Source organism: Xyrauchen texanus, chromosome 12 (assembly GCF_025860055.1).
Source record: "Xyrauchen texanus isolate HMW12.3.18 chromosome 12, RBS_HiC_50CHRs, whole genome shotgun sequence".
Taxonomy (NCBI): Eukaryota; Metazoa; Chordata; class Actinopteri; order Cypriniformes; family Catostomidae; genus Xyrauchen; species Xyrauchen texanus.
The window spans coordinates 24,046,241-24,069,665 of NC_068287.1; the positions used below are offsets into that span (position 1 = coordinate 24,046,241).

The 23,425-nt window shown below is 40.8% G+C and overlaps 1 protein-coding gene across 2 annotated transcripts in view; it reads right to left on the reverse strand.

The window, feature by feature from the left end:
* LOC127653093 (protein kinase C beta type) overlaps positions 1-23,425 on the reverse strand; it is a 231,503-nt gene that overhangs the window by 139,442 nt on the left and 68,636 nt on the right. For both annotated transcript variants that reach the window (XM_052139605.1, XM_052139604.1), the window contains exon 3: positions 19,088-19,170. In XM_052139605.1, the coding sequence (XP_051995565.1) occupies positions 19,088-19,170 (83 nt within the window). The remainder of the gene's footprint in view (positions 1-19,087; positions 19,171-23,425) is intronic.

Consider the following 23,425-nt stretch of genomic DNA (forward strand, 5'->3'; position numbering starts at 1 on the left):
TGTTCATCACTTAGCCTTCATTAAAATGAAAAGCAAAAGCCCAGGAACTTTGTCTATACATGAATGGCAAAGGCAGAACAGCAAAGCCAACATTTCTGAAGTCCCACTGATAACAATACTACCGTTAATCTGTGAACACCACAGAAGGTACAAATGACAACCACAATTGAGGCTGAATACTGGTTTAAGACCAGTAGACATAGTGTGCGTTCCATTCAGAAGTGATCACCACATGCCCTATTACCTTCAAAGACTTTAACCTCTGTGGTAGCTGGGGGGCTCAAAAATAATGGTTATTCAGAACAACCTTTTAAGAGGGATGCACCGATGTATTGGCTGCCAATTTGTATTGGCCAATTATTGACCAAATTAAAACCATTGGCATATCGGTAATAAGCATGAAAACGCAGATATGACAAATAGATTTTTTTTTATTAATTAGAAACACACTTTCTAAAAACTCTTTGAATTCAAATGCACAATCCAGAAATAATAATAACCACAATATGTAGAAGGGTTGACACTCCTACGAATGTAGAGAAGGGATGGCACTAAGAACATGTAATATTTTACTTTCATTCTGTCTTGTTCTCATGTTAATGCAGAAAAAGGCATACATGGATGTGAAAGCGGCACTTACCTATAGGCTACATAATGAGGGAAACCATTAAAAACGCTTTGAAAACAAAGACTTTAACTTCAGAAATATCAGTTTGATATCCATTAATGCTGCATGATTGATTAAATTAAGACTGAAATTGCAATGTCTTTGTGTGATTACTAAACCTTAAAAGGTTTAAACTGCAAAAACAAGAATATACAAAATAACAGTTTTTCATAACAATCATCATGTTATCATATTTAGTCATTTTTTATCTTTTATCTTTTTATCTTCTATCGTTCACTGTGGCTCACTTTAAATGTTTTGGCCTATCATGTGTTTAACAGATCCAATATTCAATGGAAACTATTTACTGTTAGAACAGTGAAGTATAAAAAGCAAAAAATATTTAAGCATTTCTTAGTAAAACATCTGATGACAAAACAAGCAAGTTGCAAAATCTGTATTGGCCTATCTCAATTCAATATGAAATGACTGTACACCAACAAGATTGTTCTCCATTCAAAATCTCCAGCAAAGGCATAATTTATACAGTACTTCTTGGAACACGGCGATGGGCTGTGTCTTCAAGCCGAAAAAAGCTGGAGGTAAGGCAACAAGGCACATATGAATCCTAAGTCACAATCCTGTGAGTGTAGTTCAGCAGATAAACAGCAATAAAAATCTAAAAAAAAAAAAAACTAAATATTTTCTTCATTATCTTTAAATCTCTAAAAAGCTTACTTGAATTTGTTCTAGATCATTAGAAATTATGATATGGTGTCTTGAAAGGCTTGGTTTTGGACACTAAATGATGTAGGTTGAATAAGTGCTCAGCTCTGATTGGCTGAAACCAATTATCTGGTAATTGTTGCTGTTGCAGAGAAAATATGTGGTCTTTTTTACTACATCATGTTCTGCTGACTATCAGGTAAAATGGGTGTGACTAAATTATCTGAGGTTTCCAAAGAGAAAACAAGAGTAAGTGGTGTGTTTGGATTGGCTTAACTTGTTATGCAAGAAGTTCTCTACACTGGCAAATGCAGGTGCTTGAGAAACCCATAAATCACTTCACAGAAAACAGCAAGGTTTGCACAGGAAACAGTTAATTCCATAGACTAAAGCTCTGACATATTACAGCAATAAGGTTTACTATCTTCAGACATATAGCTGGTGTAGTCTGTTAAGGACTAAGGTCTTTTGCAAACACCCCACAAGAGACCACATCATTAAAGTATTAGATACAAATTGTGTCATAATTTACTCGCCTTTAGATAATTTAAAATCTGTTCGACATTCTTTCTTAAGTGGAACACACAAGGATATATATTTTTTTATAAATGGGGCCATCTTGTCAGTACAATGGCAGAGGAAAGTGCATCACTTCCAAAAACTTACTATTTCATCTGACCTGTGCATCATATTCCAAGTCTTCTGAAGACATACGATATGTTTTTGTTTGAAAAAAAAAAAAAAAAACACAAAATGTAAGTCATTTTGCAGTAAATATCTTGATATTTGTTGCACATTCAGTGGATGAGAGAAGCACATTCACAACGGCTTGTGTTGAGAACTTGCATTGTTTAGTGCTAAAAAACTAGGACAAAAATTGTGTGTTTCTCACCATCACCATCATATGTTTTCAAAAGTCTTAGAATATGACACAGGAGTTATATGGATTACTTTTCTGATACTTTATATGACTTTAAACTGAGGCACTATCCATTGCCTTTGTATTGAGAATACGGACCTCATGCCCCACACAAAATCCATAAGCGGATAAAAGCCATACAGGTTTGGAATGACGTCATTGTACAAGCCTCTGGAGGCAGTGTTATGATCTGGGGTTGCTTCAAATGGTCAGGTTAAGGCTCAGCAACGTTATGCGGCTAAAATCAGCTAACTACCTGAATGTCCTGAATGACCAGGTTATCCCATCAATGGAGTTTTTTTCTTCCCTGACGGCATGGGCATATTCCAGGACGACAATGCCAAGATTCATTGGGCTCAAATTGTTAAAGAGTGGTTCAGCGAGCATGAGGATTCATTTTCACCACCACAGACTCCTGACCTTAACCCCATTTAAAGTCTTTGGGATGTGCTGGAGAAGAATTAACAGAGTGGTTCGACTCTCCTGTCATCAATACAAGACCTCGCCCAAAAATGTATGCAGCTCTGGATGGAAATAAATGTTGTGACATTGAATAAGGTTGCCGAAACAATGCCACAAGGAATAATCACCGTAATCAATGCTAAAAGCGATCAAACTAAATATTAGAATATGCAACTTTATTTTTGGCCAGGCAGTGTATATCTCTAGGTGTAAATAAGGTGGCTCCAAAAAAACTGCTTTTGTTTTGTTCCAATCATGTCAACAGTATCTGAGAAAATGTTTGTGCTGATACAACAAAACAATCAAAAGTTATAGCATTACACAAATAAATTATCATGGTGTCCAAAAACATCTCCATGTGTCCAAAAGCCTTTCCAAATAATTACATACATAAAAAATAATAATAATTACACATGCAAACACAACAATGACATGAGATATGATTTTAGTAATAAAATTTCACAGAATGAGTGCCTTTTGACTCTAGGAGTCTGCACCATTCATTTACAAGGCGCCATCTCCTGGTGGCCATATGTCAAATTGTGCTTCATGTGTGAATTATCTAATGGTCTCTGCATTTGATTACCTTGTGTGTGGGCTCGTTTGAAAGATAATCACATTCTCTAAATAATGGTGTGTGATTTTCTTATGTTCTGTTAATTTGTGAAAGTGAAAACACAGTATAAAAGCAACACTAACATAATTGCCAAAGACAAATACTATTACTTGCTATATTTTTGTCTGGGAGTAAAACAAATAGGCTGGTTGCATTCTACTCTTTGAGAGCTTTCAGCAATATATGACACATGGCTATTTGATCTAATTTGAAAGCACTTGTTCAATTTTGGTCATAATGCCTGCATTCATTGTAAAGTAGAGCTTCTTCACTTTCAAACGATACAATACAATACAATAATCTGTGGAGCCATCCAAGCTTAAAGGGTTACATTTATTTAAGAATAGAGGCGCAATGACAAAATAAAAATTATGAGGCAATCGTGATCTCATCACTAAGCCTTTTTTTATTATTTCTTGTTGCTTTGTACTCAATCACTGGTAAATAACATGGCAAATCATCATTGTGAAAATCACAAACTTAAGATGCAAAATTAGAACTGTCATTACAAAGCTGACTTCTGACTGTCATGCCTTTTCCAGTGATAGTTGGCTGTGCTTCGAGATCTAAACCTTGTCTGATGAAGCTGGTCAATTGGCTTTTCTGGTGAAGCTGGTTAACTAAGGAAGTCTCACTGGTTAAGCTAGTTAAAAGCCTGTTAGGGACATGCCCATATCAGCATCCTGTGCTAGGCACCAGCATCTAAAACCCAATATATGCTGGTCACCATCAATGCTGGTCTTTTCAACAGGGGTGGTTACTCTGTAGCTGGTATTTCGCTCCCAACAGTCCAACGCATTTGGCAACATTGATGCAAATCATGTGAAAGGAATGTATTACTTCATAATTATCTGACATAAGCAACTGTACACTGCATATAAATGCCACTATGTCTGTATGATGTCTGTTAGAGTGCTGTTTTTCCATGCCAATGCAAAAAAGATTATTTTCTTTTTTTAGATAGACTACATGTAAAATGCTCCTACTCCCATGCTTCTATCACACAGCATGCAGTGCACTGAGTCATCCAACAATCAGCATGGAATAAGAAGGTGCAGGCAGATCAGTACAAAAGAGTTCAAATGGAAATAGAGGGGAGGAAGAGGAGAGGTAATAGAAACTCTTCACAACAAAACCCTCCCACCCTGTTGTCTTCTGAGGGTTCCCATGGTGATGGCCAAAGCCCATCGCTCAGCAACAGGCTGGCACCTTCAGAATGAGAGTTTGTGGTGATTGAGTCGTCTGGCTGAAGGAAAAAAAAAGACCTGAGCCAAGCATCTTCTTGTAGAGACACTCACATATGCGCACATTTATAAAACACTTGCATGTCCGATTCCTCTTTTTACGAACTCCATACAATTTTTGATGCAGTAGATGCTTTCTCTTTAGTGGCAGCTGCAGGGGGGGGGGTAGTATTTATAACAGCATCAGTACCAGGAAGTTCAGATGTTTGTGGTTCACGGCATAACCAAAAGTGAAAGATTATGGTAGATTATGCAACAGGTTAAAATTGCACTGTGTAAATCTAGAAGGGGGTTTAAGCGGTTCTTGGATGGCGGTAACAAACGCTAATCCATCCTGTATGCATCCCGGCAGCAGTAAAGTGCCAACCCTCACCTGTCAATCAACCGCTACACTAAAACAAGAGTTTAAGCTTTGCCGGTTACAAGTGGCTTTAAAAAGGAAATATTGTAAATCATCTGATTGGAAAATTGTAAAAAGTGGAGACATCCACAATCATGAGAGCTTCGCGGATCTTCTTCAATGTGTCTGATATCAACACAGACGAGCACCTGAAGCTCCTTAAATACAGGTGTAACAGTATAAGGACAGGCAAGGAGGAGGCGGGAACCGGCTGAACAGTAAACATAAATTTTAATGTGAGCCTCAACATTAAACAAACAGAAATACAGACACAACTACAACACGGCCACGTGCGTCTCTCTCTTTTTTCTCTCTCCGTCTCTCTCTCTCTCTTTCCTCTCCGGCATTAGCTGATTCAGTGCCAGCCATGCAGCCTCACAGCCCGGCCACGCCCTCCTCCTTGTCATACTCCTCTCAGCCCGATTCAGGCTGGGGCACCACTGGTCTGACTAAACCCCCCCCATCTCTAGAGGGGAGATTCTGCCCTTCCAGCTGTTCTGTCAGCCGGTGGTCCCAGGCAGATGGCCGCAACTGCTCCCCTGGCAGATGGCAGTGGCGAGGACTCCGTGACAGCGCATCCCTCCTCCCTCCAGGGTTTCGGCACCGCTGTAACGGTATAAGAACGGACAAGGAGGAGGCAGGAACCAGCTGAGCAGTAAACAAAGTTTAATGCGAACCTCAACATAAAACAAACAAACACATAAATACTCCCCTTTATCTCGCTCTCCCGTTGATCAGCTGATTCAGCACCAGCAATGCAGCTTCACAGACCGGCCAAGCCCTCCTCCTAGTCACAACAGGTAATACACTAAAATAACAGATAAGTCTGCATGTCATGTTGCGTTTGTGCTTAGATTAAATTTCAGCTGCATCTGGGAGAAACAGGGCACCATTTTTTTTTTTTTTTCACACTTTCTTTGTCTTTTCTGACTTTGCTCATGAAGTAACACAATAACATATGTAATGAAACAGAGACCCTCCCCTCCATATCCGAACACAAGTGAACCACATGTGATCGGATCACCCAAGGCGCATCTTAATACCAGGTGTAAATGGGGTAAAAAAAAAAAAAGAGGCCAATCAGACTGAACAAGTTCATGTGCAAAAAACAAAGCTAGACTAAGCGCAACTAATAGAACTTAGACCAAGTGTCTTGAGATGCATTTTAAAAGTTTAAGTCCATTTAAACATATAAAAAAATGTGACTGGAGGAGACACTGAAAAAAAAAAAAACACTGAGATGAGGCACAACAGTCAAAGATGTCTGTCTAGCCCATTTTAAATAGAAAAACTATTGCAAAACAAGGCAGAAAAACACAATCAGTGTAAATGGCCCCTTATGCAGAGTTTACACTATTTTAATCCTGAATTTCGCTCACCGACAATTTTGTGGAGATCGCCGACAAAAGTCTGAAATCATAGGCAAATCGGAGCTCGCTCCTGTAAGCGATGATCGCAATATATGAACTATCAAAGATGCGATTTCAGAGAAGCGCCGATGTGTCTAGAATATCTAGAATGTTAGTGAGATATCTAGAATGTTAAATATCTGGACCTGTCTGCGATTCCAAATCACACAATTTGAAATATGTTTTGACTGGATACAACTGCAGCGTTGACCTACAGCCAATGAGAGAGCAAGAAATGGGGTGTAGTCCTGATGTACCTGCAACAGAACATCAACTAGCATGGCTGCGGTATCAAGAAAGTCTCACTGGACCAAAGAAATGGAGGAAAAATTTGTGGAACAATGGCAGGAGCACCAGTGCCTATTTGACGTTTCCTCTGAACTGTACCACAACCGGGTGAAGAAAGAGAAGAGTTGGAGAGAAATTGCCAATTCTCTTGGGCAGACAGGTAAGCAATTAGGTCGATTTTTCAGTAGGAGCTACTTTTTCATATTGTAACCAATAAAATATAGGATTAAAAACATACACATCATATTCTGAAATGCATAACATATGATCATGCTTTTGTTTTCGAATCACTGATATCACTTCTCACATGTACTCTGTTGTGAAACGTCCAGGCAGATTCGTCGGGGATTAGTCAATAGTGAAATATTTTGTAATGTGTTCAACCCTGTCACCGATTCGTCGTGTAATTTGAAAATGCTACGACTTCCATGACAAGACAGACATATTACAGTGTAATATGAACGGTACCACGATCCGACATCTTTGAGAGACATGTAGTGTGTAACAGGCATTAGTCCTTTTTGGGAAAAGTCTCCATTTAAGCAGAATGTGTTTTTCTATTGTTTTTACTTAGTTGAAGATCACAATTTTTATGACCAATTTATGCAGAAATCCAGGAAATTCCACAAGAGAAAGTTAGCTGGTAATCAAAGGATTCATGGCAATGATAAGATCTGGGGACAGCAATCTGGTCAAACCTATTTTCTCATACACAGACATAACACACACACACACACACACACACACACACACACACACACACACACACACACACACACACACATACACTCAGTTCTGATCAGTCCACCCATGTTTTTTACTTAATGCTTTGTGACAAGCAAGCAGCCACACTGCTTGGTAACAGGGTGACGTTTGGTTTCTCCTTGAAATGGCTCTTTAAATAACTCCACAATAGCTCGGGCTGGCGCATATTCACTCAGAGAATAGCACATCCACACAAACAGCCTTACATATGAATACACACCTTCTCTCTTTATACCTCCATGCCAACAAGCATGAGAGGTAAATCACCCAATCAGAGGAAAGTGTGACTGCTACACAAAATGTGTTTATGCAAATGCCTGCCTGGCCTTATTAAATCGGTGCCCCACGGGAGCATGCAACCAGTGTGAGCAGGGTATTTATAGATATCACCCACTTCTGGCAGAGCATGTGGGAGCATCCATGCCTATCCCAAAGGGATTTCAAATAATGAAAGTGGGGAGTGGGAGATGGCGTAGAAATTTCTAGACAGGGTTAAGCTTTGTGAACAGCATGAAGATGAAGAGGGAGCGAGAGGGAGTACTATTGTGTTTCTCTAAAACATTTAATCATCCCGTAAAATTTCCCAAACAGTTATAGGACAAGTTCTAGATTGTCTATGAATGTGTACATTGCTGTTTTTGCAATCAGTGTCAGCTCATGCCAGACAGAAGCTTGGAGTAAAAACAGACCAGCCTACAGGAAGCAATGCTGCTACAATCTCTGCTCTTACAATCAACGACAGCATTGGTGAAATTGTCTATTGTTGCAAATTATTCTGGTGAAGCGGTGTGTTTATGTCTGTAGCATTTTAAGATGTCCACAGTCAACAGGTCTGAGAGGATAAAAAGGAAAAACTATTTCGTATTTATCTGTTAGACTGGCACACAACTAGCATTGCTGGTCAACAGCATATATTGTGTTAACTTTTGGATGGTATACTGGCTTCCCCAACAGGCTTCTTAGCTAGTTTAAACAGCATCCTCCCTTGCTTAATCCGTTTCATTCCAAAGACCCTGCTCTCTAACCAGCCTTTTTTGCTGGTTAATAATATGGTTGTGCTAATCTACGAACTAGATCAGCACCAAACAGGCGATTGGACTATTTGTGTTGGTCTAAGCTGGTCTTTTCAGCAAGGAAGTATATACAAAAATGCTGTTATGTCACCTGTTGCAGTTATTTATTAAGGAAGAAAACTGATCCCTCCATCATTAGAGAGAGAGAGAGATACAAATTAGACATTTTTACTTTCCCAAGAAAACAGTGTGCATGAAACATTTCTGACCAAATGTACAAAAGATCATGCTTTTTGCAGCCCTTTCTGATCAGAGACAGCTTTTGGGATGTGGGAAGTCCTGCAACATCTGACAAGCTGCCTTTGAAAAAGGAGAAATTAGCAAATATCTGCACAGGTAGCTGACACGTAACACGTACATAAACTTTTCTTAAAACATCAATATTTTAGGTTAAAAATACTGTATATGAGTGTATACAAGTGTAGTGCTGTGACAGGTCACAATAATTTTTTCTATTCTTAATTAACTTTTTGCCTTCACTAGTTTGTTTTAAATGGTCCTGCAGAGAGAAAAATGTATTTAAAAGTATAAATGTTACATGCGACATGTTACATCTCAATTTAAACTCACTGAGCACTTTATTAGAAATACTATGGTCCTAATAATGTTTCCGGTGTGGTCTTCTGATGTTGTAGCCCATCCACCTCAAGGTTCGACGTGTTGTGCATTCTAAGATGCTATTCTGCTCACCACAATTGTACAGAGTGGTTATCTGACTTACCGTAGACTTTCTGTCAGCTCGAACTAGTCTGGTCATTCTCCATTCTCCTCTCTTATCAACAAGAAGTTTCCGCCCACAGAATCGCCGCTCACTGGATGTTTTTTGATTTTGGCACCATTCTGAGTAAACTCTAGAGTCTGTTGTGCGTGAAAATCACAGGAGATCAGCAGTGACAGAAACACTCAAACCAGCCCTTCAGGCACCAACAATCATGCCAATGTCGAAACCATTGAGATCAAATTTTTTCACCATTCTGGTGGTTTATGTGAACATTAAATTAAGCTCCTGACCTGTATCTGCATGACTGTATGCATTACACTGCTGCCACATGATTAGATCATATATCAAAAAATAATGTTTGATTAGATAATCACATGAATATGTAGGTGTAGTGTTCCTAATAAAGTACTCAGTGAGCGTATATGAGGTTAAAAATGTTGCATCCATAATAATTATGAAAAGGATTATCAAAATGTTATTTATAATAGTTTTAGATGGAGATTTCATAGTTGGGGCTGAAACGATTACTCGATGTTATCGACAACGATGGCAATAAAAAAAATTGTAGACAAAAATTGTAATTGTCGAACAGTCGTTTGATCTCATTTAAATTAACATGAGATCACATTAAACTAATGAGGGCGTGCGAGGGGAGCAGAAACAGCAGCTTGCGCCTGATTGAAGAGAGGAAGAAAGCACTGCACACAGTGATGTAGATTGCAAAGTATTATGAAATTATACAAAATTAAGTAAATACAGAAGCACTATCATTGTGAAATAAAGCGGAGTCAGAGCTGCCATTCCAATCAAGCAAAACTTGCATGTAAGAGCATCTTTAAAGGAAACACCTCGGAGAGTCTGCATTAAATCTTCAATGCATCCTTTATTAAAGTTCAAATAATAAGGAAGCAGGTCATGTAAAAGTACAAACTCTGAAACTGCCATTTCTCTGTGCAGTCAGTGCCTCGTCTATAAATTACTTGACCCGATCTAAGGGATGCAATATTGAAACTGCATCCCTGCTGATGCACACTTTGACATGGAAGGATGCCCACAAGGATGCCACACTTCTCGTAGAGTGTGTTCGAACCCGTAAGGAGGTGGGTGTGATAGGCCAATGCTATGGCATCAACGACCCAGTGGGAAAGCCTCAGTTTGGAGACAGCGTTCCCTTTCCACTGTCCACCAAAGCAGACAAAAGAGCTGCTCAGAATATTTAAAGCTCTGGGTGCAGTCCACATAAGTACGCAAAGCGACGAAAAAGGCTGGGACTGGCTCCTCCTGGGGAAGCTTCACTTGCAGGTTCAATACTTGGTCCTTAAAAGGGGGGTCGTAGGAACCTTGGGCATGTAGCTCGGTCACGGTGTCGCTGACAGAGAACGCTTGCAGGTCCTTAACCCTCTTGATGGAGGTGAGCGCGATCAGGAGGGCCGTCTTCAAGGAGAGGGCCTCGAGCTCAACTGAGTCAAGTGGCTTGGAAGGGGGGTCTCTGAAGGCCTGAGAGGACCACTGAGAGATCCCAGGAGGGGAACAGGCTTGACCGGGGAGGATTCAACCTCCGGCGCCACAAAGGAACCTTATAATGAAGTCGTGCTTACCCAAGGACTTGCCGTCCACTGCGTCGTGGTGGGCCGCGATAGCGGCTACATACACATTCAAGATGTAGGGGGACAGCCTCCCCTCCAACCTCTCTTGTAGGGATGAAAGCACTGACCGAACTGCACATCCTGTGGGTCTTCAAACCGGAAAGAACACCAATTTGCGAGCCAAGCGCCACTTTGGGGCGTAAACTTCCCTGGCAGAGGTGAGCTCTGGCTTGGTTGATCGTGTCTACGACGGCAGGTGGTAGGCCAATTAGATCTTCCGCTTCCCGTCAGGGGCCAGACGTTGAGATTCCAGAGGTCGGGGCGTGGATGCCAGAGGGTGCCCCGTTCCTGAGAAAGAAGGTCCTTCCTCAGGAAGTGGGGGACACAGGAATGACTTGTTCCTTGTCCTCCCTGACCTTGCACAGCACCCGCGCAAGAAAGCTCACTGGGGGAAATGCGTACTTGCGTAGTCCCCGAGACCAGCTGTGTACCAGCGCGTCTTTCCCGAGGGAAGCTTCCGTTAGGAAGCACCAGAGGGAGGTCTCTTGGGAAGCAAACAGGACTACCTGTGCTTTGCCAAATCAGCTGGATGACTGGGGGTGAAGCCTCCACACTCCACTGAGCGTACCATGTCGCGACAGCACGTCGACTGCCATGTTGAGGCTGCCCGGGATATGAGTGGCTGCTGGCTCCAAAGGAGGAGATGGCGGGCGAGTTGTGACATCTGACAGCAGTGCACGCCGCCTTGGCGATATATGTATGCTACAGTAACTGTGCTGTCTGCACGGATCAAGACGTGCTTGCCCCGAATTAGTGGGAGGAACCTCCGTAGGGCAACAAATACAGCCAGCAACTCTAGGCAGTTGATGTGCCAACGCAGCAGGGGTCCCTTCCAGGAGCCAGCGGCTGCGTGCTTGTTGCACACGGTGCCCCAACTCTGTTGGAGGCGTCTGAGGTGACCAGAATGCAACGGGACATCTGCTGTAAGGGGACTCCTGTCCGTAGAAAACAGACGTCTGTCTAGGGTTTGAATCTGGCGGCAGGCAGGGGTAATAAACATGAAGTGTGCCGTGGCACCATGCCTATCTCGGGACTCGAGTCTGGAGCCAGTGCTAAAGCGGTCTCATATGCATCAACCCCAGCGGCGTGACCGGCGTGGAGGACGGCGTATGCCCCAGAAGCCTCTGGAAATGTTTTAGAGGAACCGCGGTGCCTGGCTTGAATAAGGTGAGGCATTTCAGCACTGACAGTGTGCGCTCGTTGGTGAGGCGCGCTATCATTGAGATGGAGTCTAACTCCATGCCGAGAAAAGAGATGCTCTGAACTGGGGCGAGCCAGCTCTTTTCCCAGTTGACCTGAAGCCCTAGGTGGCTGAGGTGCCTGAGCACCTAGTCCCTGTGGGTGCATGGTAACTCTCGGGAGTGGGCCAGGATGAGCTAGTCATCGATGTAGTTGAGTATGTGGATGGCCACTTCCCTTAGTGGGACAAGGACAGGCTCAATTGCATCTTTGAGTAGAAGGGTCGCGATCTCCATATGCAGGGTGTTAGCATCTTCGCTGTGCACGAGGTTGAGCGAATACCGCCGAAACGTTGTGGGTGCCAGGTGGACTGAATCGTATAGCCGAGTACCCGGCTGGGCTTTGCAGCGCGGTGGAGCAGGCAATGTGGCATCGGGAGGCAAAAGCGCATCCTGAGGCTCTGGTGCTGAGAGAAGACTCGTAGCACTTACCTTGCTCCACACACCCGGCAGGGGGCGGGTTAGTGACTGAAGAGAAGGTCTCATGTAGGCGTCCTCTGGTCTCATCAGAACCGGCTGGCAGGTTGGCAGCAGTTGTGGGTCCGAAGGCAGGGAGTCCACGTCTAGTGCACAGAGACTATTGAGGTGTGGCACCGGGATGCTGTGAGAACGGCTTTTGCGGGCCAGGTAACCCAGAGACAGAGGAAATTGCTCTTTTATTGAGAATGTGGGTACTGCAGCCCGAAGGGGGTGCGGCAAAGAAAACAAACTGTTTAACTGAGGATTCTCCTCCCGGCCCTCCACCGGGGGACAGAGTGGTCTGCTAACCAGCTCCTGAATAAATGTCTTGGTCTCTGGGTCGTCCGTCTCTGAAACGTTTAGTAGCCTTCCGGGTCCTGGAGGATGTTCGAGAGACGGGGGCATGCGCTTCCTGTGGGGCACTTGATGCTGGGGTTGAGAGCTGGCCCAGGTTGAGGCGGAGCTGAGTGTTTTCTGGAAGCCACAGGAGGATGCCCTCGGCGAGCAGACAGAGCACGGCCTGTGCTAGTGGCGCGGTGGGGCATGATGTGGGAAATGGTCTCCATCTGTTTCTTCACCACTGAAAACTGCTGGGTGAAGTCCTCTACGGTGTCGCCGAAGAAGCGTGCCTTATCCACATGCATTATCCACGTCCCGCATCGCAACCAGGTTCAGCCATAAGTGTCATTCCTGAACCACGAGGGTGGCCATCGCCTGCCCGAGTGTAACAGCTGTGAACTTTGTGGCCCTGAGGGCGAGGTCGATAGCTGAGCGCAGTTCCTGCAACATGTCGGGGTCAGGACTACCCAAGTGCAGATCTTTGAGCCAGATGAACATGCAAGGCGGAAGTGGCCTGTCCAGCGGCGCTGTAGGCTTTGGAGGTCAGTGACGACGTCATCCTACAGACCTTGGAGGGGAGCACCGAGTGATCCCGCTAGGTGCCGGTGTTCTAGGGACACAGGTGGATCACAATCTATCCACCTGGGGGACCACCGAGTACCCGTGGGCCGCTCCGCCATCGAGGGTAGTGAGAGCGGATGAGCGAGGAGGTTGGTTACGGGCAGTAACATGTGCCCTCCAAGACCTCGTCACCTCATCATGCACCTCCAGGAAGAAAGGAACCGGGGCATGGCTGTGAGCAGCGCCCAGACCCAAGGAACCAATCATCCAGCCGTGAAGGCTGTGGGGATGACGGAGGGTTCCAGTCCAGCCCCACGCTGAACAGCAGCCGGCCATCTAGCATGTCGGCCATCTGGGTGTGGCAGCCCAATCGAGTCTTCCGCGTCAGATGCCGGAACACTCTCCGATGCAGCCGTGAGCTCATCATCCAGCTCGGTGGGCTCAAGGGGATAAGCAGACTGGCTGTGAGGTGAGCCGCTGTCACCCCAAGCCCGGGTGGATGTCAACGTGTGTGCTGGGGGGCGGGTGGTTCGTGGGGATGTACCCAGCGAAACAGAGCCCGCTGCCATCCCCAAATCGCCTCCATTGTTTATTTCTCTTTTAGAGAAATAAACTCTTTTAATATTCTCTTTCAACAGCGCTGTTGAAGCGCCCAGGGGCAGAGCTGCACAGCTGTGCAGAGAAGGAGAAAGCCGCTGATATGTGCCATAGATCAGAGATGTAGTGAACAGTCTCGTGAATGCAACTCCCTGATCACATAACCGCTCGGCTCTGAAGGAAAATTCTGAATAGACAGATGCATTTTCCTCCCTTTATACCCATATGTCCGGGGGCGGGACATGCAAATTCTGGCCTTTTCTCAAGTTCAGAGATGCATGAGGCTCTCAAGAAAGACCCCTAGTGTCGCTTCAACACAATGTTGAAGTGAGCGACAGACGGGGAACTAAAACTCTTTAAAACAATGTACATTTACTTTAGGAACTATACCGCAGAAGAAAAAAAATTATCAGAGAATGCTGAATATAATATTAAATATTTAAATATTTTGAAATATCTAAAATTCCTTAAAAAAAACGTACATTTACCTAAGAAGCAACATATTACATAACAAATAAGATATGATTTTATAGAATACTGTATATCTTCAATATAAGTATACTTTGACCTTTCTGCACTGATAGAACTACACTAATATACAAAATAAACTTATATTGAAGATACATTCTCTTAAAGCAAGTCTAAATATCTTATATGTTGCTTCTAAAGTAAATGTATCTTGTTTTAAGAATTTTTAGACAATTTTAAATGGAAAACGACAAAAACACTTGATTACAATAGGATAGTTTGCATGATTTTCTTTTACTGAATTAAACTTAATAAAAAGTTTTTTTTGCTCTTTAATTCAGTGAATATCAGACTATAATCAAAAGCATCCAAGCATTATAAAACACCCCGACAGCAAGAATTAAAATCAATGGCTCCCTGTCAGAGACATTTACTTTAGAGATAGGGACTAGATAGGGGTGCCCCTCACCCCCTATTCTTTTCACACTCCATTTAGAGCCATTAATACAAAGTATTATTAAAGTATTGGTACATTTTTTTAATATAATTATAATCACCCAGATAAAATGTAAAAAATATTTTTCTTGAAATGGCAGAAAAGCATTCAAATATTTAGGAATGAACCTCACAAAGAATATATTAGACATACAAGAGAATAAATATGTGCCTCTCATTGGAAAAATTATAGAAGACTTAAATAAATGGAATCTAATACATTTCTTCAAACTGAGCTCAAGAATAGAAGCAGTCTAAATTAATATTTTACCAAGATACTTATATTTGTTCCAAACTATTCCTGTGGAGACATTCCCAAAACAATTTGCACAATGGGATAAGATACTATTGCGATTTATATGGCAAGGGTAAAAACACAGAGTATGATTTAAAACGACTTTCTAAAGATAAGGGTGGCTAGGCGCTTCCTTCACTAAAAGATTACTACATAGCAGCACAGATTAGGACGGTGGTATTATGGTGTGACCCTCACTACAGCACTCCATGGAAAACAATAGAAAGATATATTTCAAATAATTTCTCCATCCCAGCAATATTAGCAGACAATAAACAACAAACTATCGATGGTATAAATAAGCTCTGGATGAAAACTACCTTACGAGTATGGAAAATTATGATAAAAGAAAATGAGCCATCAAGGCAGATTAAAATTTAAGTGGATAGCATATACCCCCGAATAAATCGATAATAGATTTAAAGTTTGGGTAAGAAGCGGAATCACCACATATTGCCCTATAATAGAACAGGGTGAAATTTTATGCTTTCAATCAATAAATGAAAGATTTGCTCTTGAAAAATAAGACTTTTATAGGTACATCCATATAAGAAATTTTTATGACCAGGAATTGAAAGATATAATGAAGAGTGCCCATTATTAGAATTATTAATAACAGCATCTATATCTAGAGTAAAATATAAGATCATTACACAAATATATTCATGAATATAAAGACAAATTAAATCAACATATCTTAAGAAAAGATGGATAAAAGAAAGTGCAATGGAAATCACAGATGAGGAATGGACTACCATTTGGAAATTTCAGTGGAGCTCTACTAAATCATTGATATGGAGAGAATGTTGTTGGAAAAACATAATACATTTCTTTAAAACACCACAACAAACAGCCAAATATAATAAAACTCAAGATGTTGGAGAAACTGTGGCTGTTTAGAGGCTTACCAGTACCATATTTTCTGGCAATGCCCAAATGTTCAAAAATATTGGGAGGACATATGGATAGCCCTTCAGAATATATTTAGAACAGACACCCCAAAAGCAAAACACTTTATTTTGGCTATTTGGGTCCTGATTTAATATCCGTAGACAAATATCTGATGGGCATACTGTTAGCGTCCAGTAAAAAAGCAATTACACTGAAGTGGCAACAACAAGAAAGACTGACATTAAATGACTGGATTTAAACAACAGAGAAATATCTGATGGAAAAAATTACTTTGTGTCAATTTTCAAAAAGATGTCTTCATGGGAAAATGGGAAAAATGGGTTACAAATGTATCGCAAGTGAGAGATTATATTGTTTTTGTTAATAAATAAGTAGAGACAGACTTGAATTGGGATAAAACATAATTTACCTTTTCAAATACAAGTTGTATGAGTTTATGTCCAAATATATACACTTATGGACATAAACTATTCCCTGAATGTATATAGTTTCTTTCTATCAGGCACTTTGTGACTCAATTTTTTCAACTTAAATTTTATTTAACTTGAATTGTTAAATAATTGCAAACTTTAATACTATGATTGTACCTGACTGAAAGCCTCAATAAACAAATTATAATAAGAAATAAAAACAAATTCAGTGAATATCATTTTGAGGTATTTTTAAAACTTGATTTTATCCTCTTTATAGTTATTGAGCAACATTTGAAGTCAAGGCACAAGCTGAATAGTCGATTAAGAGCTAATGATTAATCATTGCAATAATCGCCCAAATAGTCAAATAATCGTTCTAATAATTGTTATATTAGTCGATTATCAAAATAATAATTTGTTGCAGCCCTGTTCATATTAAAGTATTTCAAAGTATTTCATGTCAACTTCCCGCACACAGAGCTGTATATACTCAAACTTCCATGAACCCAACTAAAGTCTGTGCAGTAAAAACCAATAGACTGCTATTCCGTTGGCCTTTAACAAGATATAAAGCTGAGCTCTATAATGTGCAGGATGAATGTGAGTTTAATGAGAGTACCGGTACAGAAATCCCCTGGTGGAAGTCTAATTAGCCCACTTCTATAATTGAAGCCTAAAGTTAGCCTCTTTGAAAACATCTCTGAGTCCGCCTTGCTTGCCTGTCTTTGACATTGTCTATATTTATACCTACAATCCCCTTTAGTGGCTCTACTGAGACGAACTAGCAGATTTACACAAGAAAAACTAATGACAATGTTACAAGGGCCAGGCTTCATCAAATAGATAACACCAATAATTTACTGGCATGCTAATGTACCCTGCTCAGGAAAAGGTAAAACCAGCCTAAGCTGGTCTCCCAGACTAATGAGTCTGGTCTGTTTTCTGGTTTTAGAAGTGTTAAGGGCACTTATGAGCTGGTCAGGCTGGAAGACCAGCTTGACCAGCTGAAGACCAGCTCAGTCAGGCTTCAAGACCAGATAGACCAGCTAAGTCCAGCAAACCATCTTTATTACCAAGTATAGTTCACAGAGCACACTTCATTTGGTGAAAAAATATGTATGTACAGTACTCTCAATGTCAAAGCAATCGGTCTATCAAAAATGAAGGCAAAAGCCCAGACTTTTTGCAACTATATGAAAAACAGCTTCTCATATTGGTTAACTCTGATAAAAGGACTGTTTATCGGAGTTAGAGATAACACAATTAAAGAAATAGTTCACTCAAAAATGAAAGATCTGACATAGTTTACCTCACTCACATTTCATTCCAAACTTTTCTTATGTGGAACACAAAAGCAGATGTTTTAATGAAAATGGAGGTTCATCTTTTCAATACAATATCAGTTGATACTGATTCATGGGTTAATTTTCTCAAAAACTGTAAACACTGTCTCTGTGGCGCTATGAAAACGTCTGTTTGTTTTGAGCGACCCACTTAAACCAGACCCAACAACGTTGACTGTTTGCACAACAGCAGATAAGGGGTGAATTTAGAAAGCTTTTTGGAGAAACATAATTTTTCCAATTCCATACGTTGGTGCATAAATTATATAATTCAGCATTAAAAAAGTACCCACAATATCGTCAAAGTATTCCATGTGACTTGTGACTTGCATTGTTTAGCGATAAAAAATAACAGAAGTTCTCATGTGAACACGTAAGCCACTGTGAATGAGCTTCTCTCATGCACCAAAGAATGTGCAAATCCCAATTTAAAAATTCTCTGATATTTCCATACTTTCCATGATCCCAGGGCTCCCACACATTTTGATACATTTATTTCCATAATTACTGGAAAAGCATTTCTAAAAATTATTTTATAGAGACTGCACTCACAAAGAGCAATTTCCATGCAATTAAATATTTAAGAGCAGAGCATAAATAGAAAAATGTTCACTATAACATTCACTATAGAAATTTCCATGACTTTTCCATGACTTGGAAATCAAAATATTTAAATTCCATGATGTTTCCAGGAACCCTGAAGAGCTCTGATTCTTTGTGTGGATTCCCTCCATATGTACCTGTCAGTATGGACTGGGAAATTTGCTGATTTAAATGGTCGTGTATGACTTCTGTACTGAGCGGAAAAGTGTTCTCCCCAAACTCTCCAAGAGGACACTAGAGACCGCCATTATCATCACTGCAGCTGTCTCGCACACTTCCTCAGTGACAGTATGTCGGATTAGATTTACCAAAGATGACACATTTTTTCCACCTCTTTTCTCCTTTACATGGATTTGAAAGACAGAGACTGTCTGAAAAGGTGAGAGAGAGCAAGACAAATCGAGAGTGAGATGGAAAAAAGAAGGGAGGAAGGAAGGTAGGGAGAGAGACAGAGAAAGGAAATGAGAGGCAGAGATTTTTGTACTCACATCTGATGCAGGACCCTTATCTGCTCCAGGACAGGAGAAGGTGACGAATTCATGGCAGCGCTTATGCACCACAAAACAGCAGACTAGAAGGAAGGAAGGAGAGAAAGAGATAAACGGTCAGAATCGGACCACTTGGTGCTGACAGACAATTATCTGCTCTGACATCCTGTCCATGATTTTGAATGTTTTAAGTTTTGTTGTGTTTTTAATTAGGAACTGGGATGGTATCATGTGATCAGCAAGAATCAATCATTCAAGTTGGCAAGATCACAGCATACATATGTCATCATTTTCCAAAGTATGTGTTAATAGAGAGTGTTTTCGTAAGTCTTAAAGATTTAGGTGGAGGAAAGTGCTGTTCCAATAAGGATAAGACTTGTAAATGTAGTAAAATCAATGCATTTTCAATCGAAAATGCATTCAGGGACTTCCACATGACTCGCATCAGTGTTACAGAACACTGTAACAGACACTGAGCTCAATGGAGTGAAGGGTCAGTGTTATCCCTGGTGCTGCGATGCACTTCTGTAAAGCTCTGTAATGCCGTGTTCAAAGTTCAAACAGTTTCCACTTTGACCCCATTGCCGCTGTCTTTCCGAAATGTCAGCCAATGTTTCCGGACAATTCAGATGATGTACCATTACGCTGTCAGTGCTAATACCAAAACAAAACATTCTATGCAGGACATTTCATCTGGCGGTCAAAGCAGCACCTGACATTGGGTTTGAGCCTTGCGTTGATGCCCCAACATGAGCCATGTGGGAGCTTCTTTGGTGTGGACCTGCCTAAGACCCGGCAACTGCAAGCGCGCCACTCATACACTATGTGGTCAAAAGGTATTTGGACACCCCCATCGAATGAAAGGGTTTGGCTATTTTGGATACACCCATTGCTAACAGGCACATTAAATCAAGATACAACCATTCAATCTTTTTAGAAAAATATTTTCACTAAACTGTAGCATGTCAAAGAGCTCAGTCATTTTCAGTGTTGTACTGTCAGAGGATACCAGCAGCTAAATAGTTTTCAGATTCTGGTGTGGAAGCACTTGACTTGCCTGTTCAAGACCAAGACCTGAACCCCATGATTTTGAAATAAAAATATTTTACCAGTCAAGCACAAATGGGTTTGTGTTTAGGTGTCTACATACTTTTGGCCATATAGTGTAAATGCAGTCCCAATGAGTTTGAAATACATCACATCACATTAGAGCACTGCATAGTCCTACTGAATAGAGCAGCTTAAATCAGCATGAATTTCCATGATGGTACAGGCTTGTTTATGCTGATTTGGTGCTGGTGAATCAACATTAGCTAGGTATCCATCCAACAATTTTGATGTGCACATTAAGGTGATGGAAACAGTTTAAATAGCAAAACAATAACATGTTTTGACCATTCGTGCATGTGTTATGAGTTTGCGATAGCTTGATGTGACTGGCCCAATTAAAGGTCAGACCCCAGCACACAATTTTTCATGCGTAGTCCTTGGCATTTTGAAGTGTTCACCCACAGCTGGTCTTTTAAGTATGTCCTCACAATCCACCAGAACAGTTTTGAGGGATTCAAATTCCCTTTGCCTTGCTGCATGTGAAACGCCACATTAACAGTACAGTACACAAGCTTTTCATATTCGCATAGCTCTCCTGCTGCGTTGTTAACTGCTGAAATCAAGTTTGTTGTCTTACAACACTATGCCAGTATTCCCCACACTCTGTGATGCCGTGACAGTGCTGCTGAAGTCTTAAAGGAGCCGTGCATCTTTTGAGACATGAGCGATCGGTTTATGCGATCGGCCAAATTAACAAATCACGATCTAGTCATAGGACGTAAATATCGGACGATAGTGGCCGATTGATCAAAGCATCCCTAATTTTATTCAAAAAGGTTTTTCTTCTTCTAAAACATTGTCAGTGCATTGGTAATATCTTGCAGTGTTGTTTATTTCTAGTCATATTTTCGTTTGAATTAAAATTGTTAAAATTATCCTTAAGATCCCCTCTTTGTTATCAGTATTAAACAACAACACAATTTCAGTAATTTGGTTCAAGAGATTAAAAAAGCATTCTGGATGAGTATTCAATGTGGCTGATACACCATAACTCGAGTGAAATTCTTTCAAATACCGGACAATTATGCTTTTTTCCTGTCCAAAAAATTGTAAAGCATTTGACAATGGAAAAGCTTTCAGCAAATGTAGGACTGAATTATTGAATTATTGTCTAGCTATTTAGTAATATTTAGTCATGTTGAATATTAACAGAATCTGATAATCTGGAATATTTTTAGCCATTGACATGTACATGTTACTTCGTATATAGCTGTATGGGGCAATAACGGACAGACGTGGTAAACCAACACATAAAGTTTTGAATTTGTCATTTTTGGGTAAATTGTAATATTTTACAAAGGGTTTAATTTGTATTTTGTGTTCGATGACACACTATTCAAAGTTAGACCCACAATAAACGTTTAGAAATATTATTTGTGCGCACCAGCTCCCCCGCACTCCAACCACCATACATCACCATTCACCCGCTGTGATTGGCCCTTAACAACCGCGGTGGTAAAACATAGCCACCGCAACAATCTACTGGTGGATCCAATGACATTTTTGCTCCCTGGAAATTTCCAGAATGCACCATAATAACCAGTAAACATTGGGTGGTCAACTAGATTCACTTTCACAAGTATATATGTAAGAGAAACCATACATGTAGAACCAGTATTGCAAAATAAACAGACAGTGTTTAGGACCATTGCAGTCAAGTTTTATTGCTGATTTTTATGTTGTTGAAATATAATCTTTACAAACAGCTATGAAGACTTTGATCTTTCCCCGTTTCAGTAGATAGGAGCTGTACATGTTTATTGGCTACATAGAAAAACTGCCCTGGGGCATTGGCAAGATGGCCAACAAGCAGAAGGTAATATGCTAATATTCCATTCTGAACATAGCCTAGGAGAAAAGGGTTAGTTTAAGGGCATTGTCATACAATGTAGCAGCCAACCAGCTCCAGAACTACAGTTTAAGATACATGGCATACAATGCAAGATGTACTGAGCTGGACTTAGTTTCAATGCCCCTCTGCTCACAACACTAATGACACAAGCACCTCTGCAATGTGACTAGTTGGTGTCATTCTTCCTGCTTGCAGGTTAACAGGTTGCTTGCTGAAAGCCAAAGTGTGTGAGGGTTTGGTGGCATAATCATTTTTTTTTAATTTTAAGACCATTTTATGCCACTGGTATAATGATAATATAATAGCAAAATAATGCAAATACACCCTTTCAAAGAGCAATTAACTTTTAATTCTTAAGAATATTCAGACATTGGAATCGGAATGTCAAAAAAAACTAAATGTCGGGAAGGCCCCCCTCCATCTCCAACTGCAGTTTTTGTGCCCAGCTCTGAAAACAGTGCAGAAATACGGTAAATCATTACTCACCCTCAAGCCTGTATGAATTTCTCTCTTCTGAGGAACACAAAATTAGATTTTTGCCAGAATGTTTGTCACAGTCACTATTCACTGTCACTGCATCTTTTTTTCACCATTAAATAAAGGTGAATTGATATTCAACATTTCCACTTGTCCCAGCAAGAGCCCTGACATGTAGGCTAATCTTCACCTGTCGCTGTCCACTCTGTGTGTGGAGGAGCTACCTGAGCCCCACCGCTGGCAAAATAGAGCAGACAGGAAGACAGAAGCAGCACGACTAGCTAAAATGTTGGTGACATTTATTCTTATGTGAACAGACATGCATGTAAACACAATGGGCAATATCGAGGTCAGCTAAAATTATCGAGGTCGTGTCCATATATCTTACGATAAGTCGATAACTTAATTATCGTGACAGGCCTCTATATCTGACACACCTAAAATGGCCAGATCTAGAAATGTTGTCATGGGTTGGCAACACCAAAGCAAGCGCCCATGTGTAGTTCTTAAGTATCAAGGTACCATGCTTCATTGCAACAAGTACTAGTTCATTAATTGGAGTCACAATCAAATTATAAATATCCATGAATTTGCAATACAACTGCATTTCCACAGGAAACACATAGTAACCATTCTGCTACTGATTTGCCAACGTAAAAAAAAAAAAAAAAAAAACAGAATACAAAGACATAGTCTAAAAAACACATCAGCAAATTCTAAATTTGCCTTAGCTTGATGTAAAACTGGCTATCTGGAACAAACCACCATATAATACAGACCAAATTGTTTTATTTTGTACCCATGGATGGAGAGTGCATGCATATCCCATGTTATTCTGCTAATAAAATCCTGTAGGCCTATCAACTTTGTAACAGCTGGAATAAGCCATTTGAAAGGGA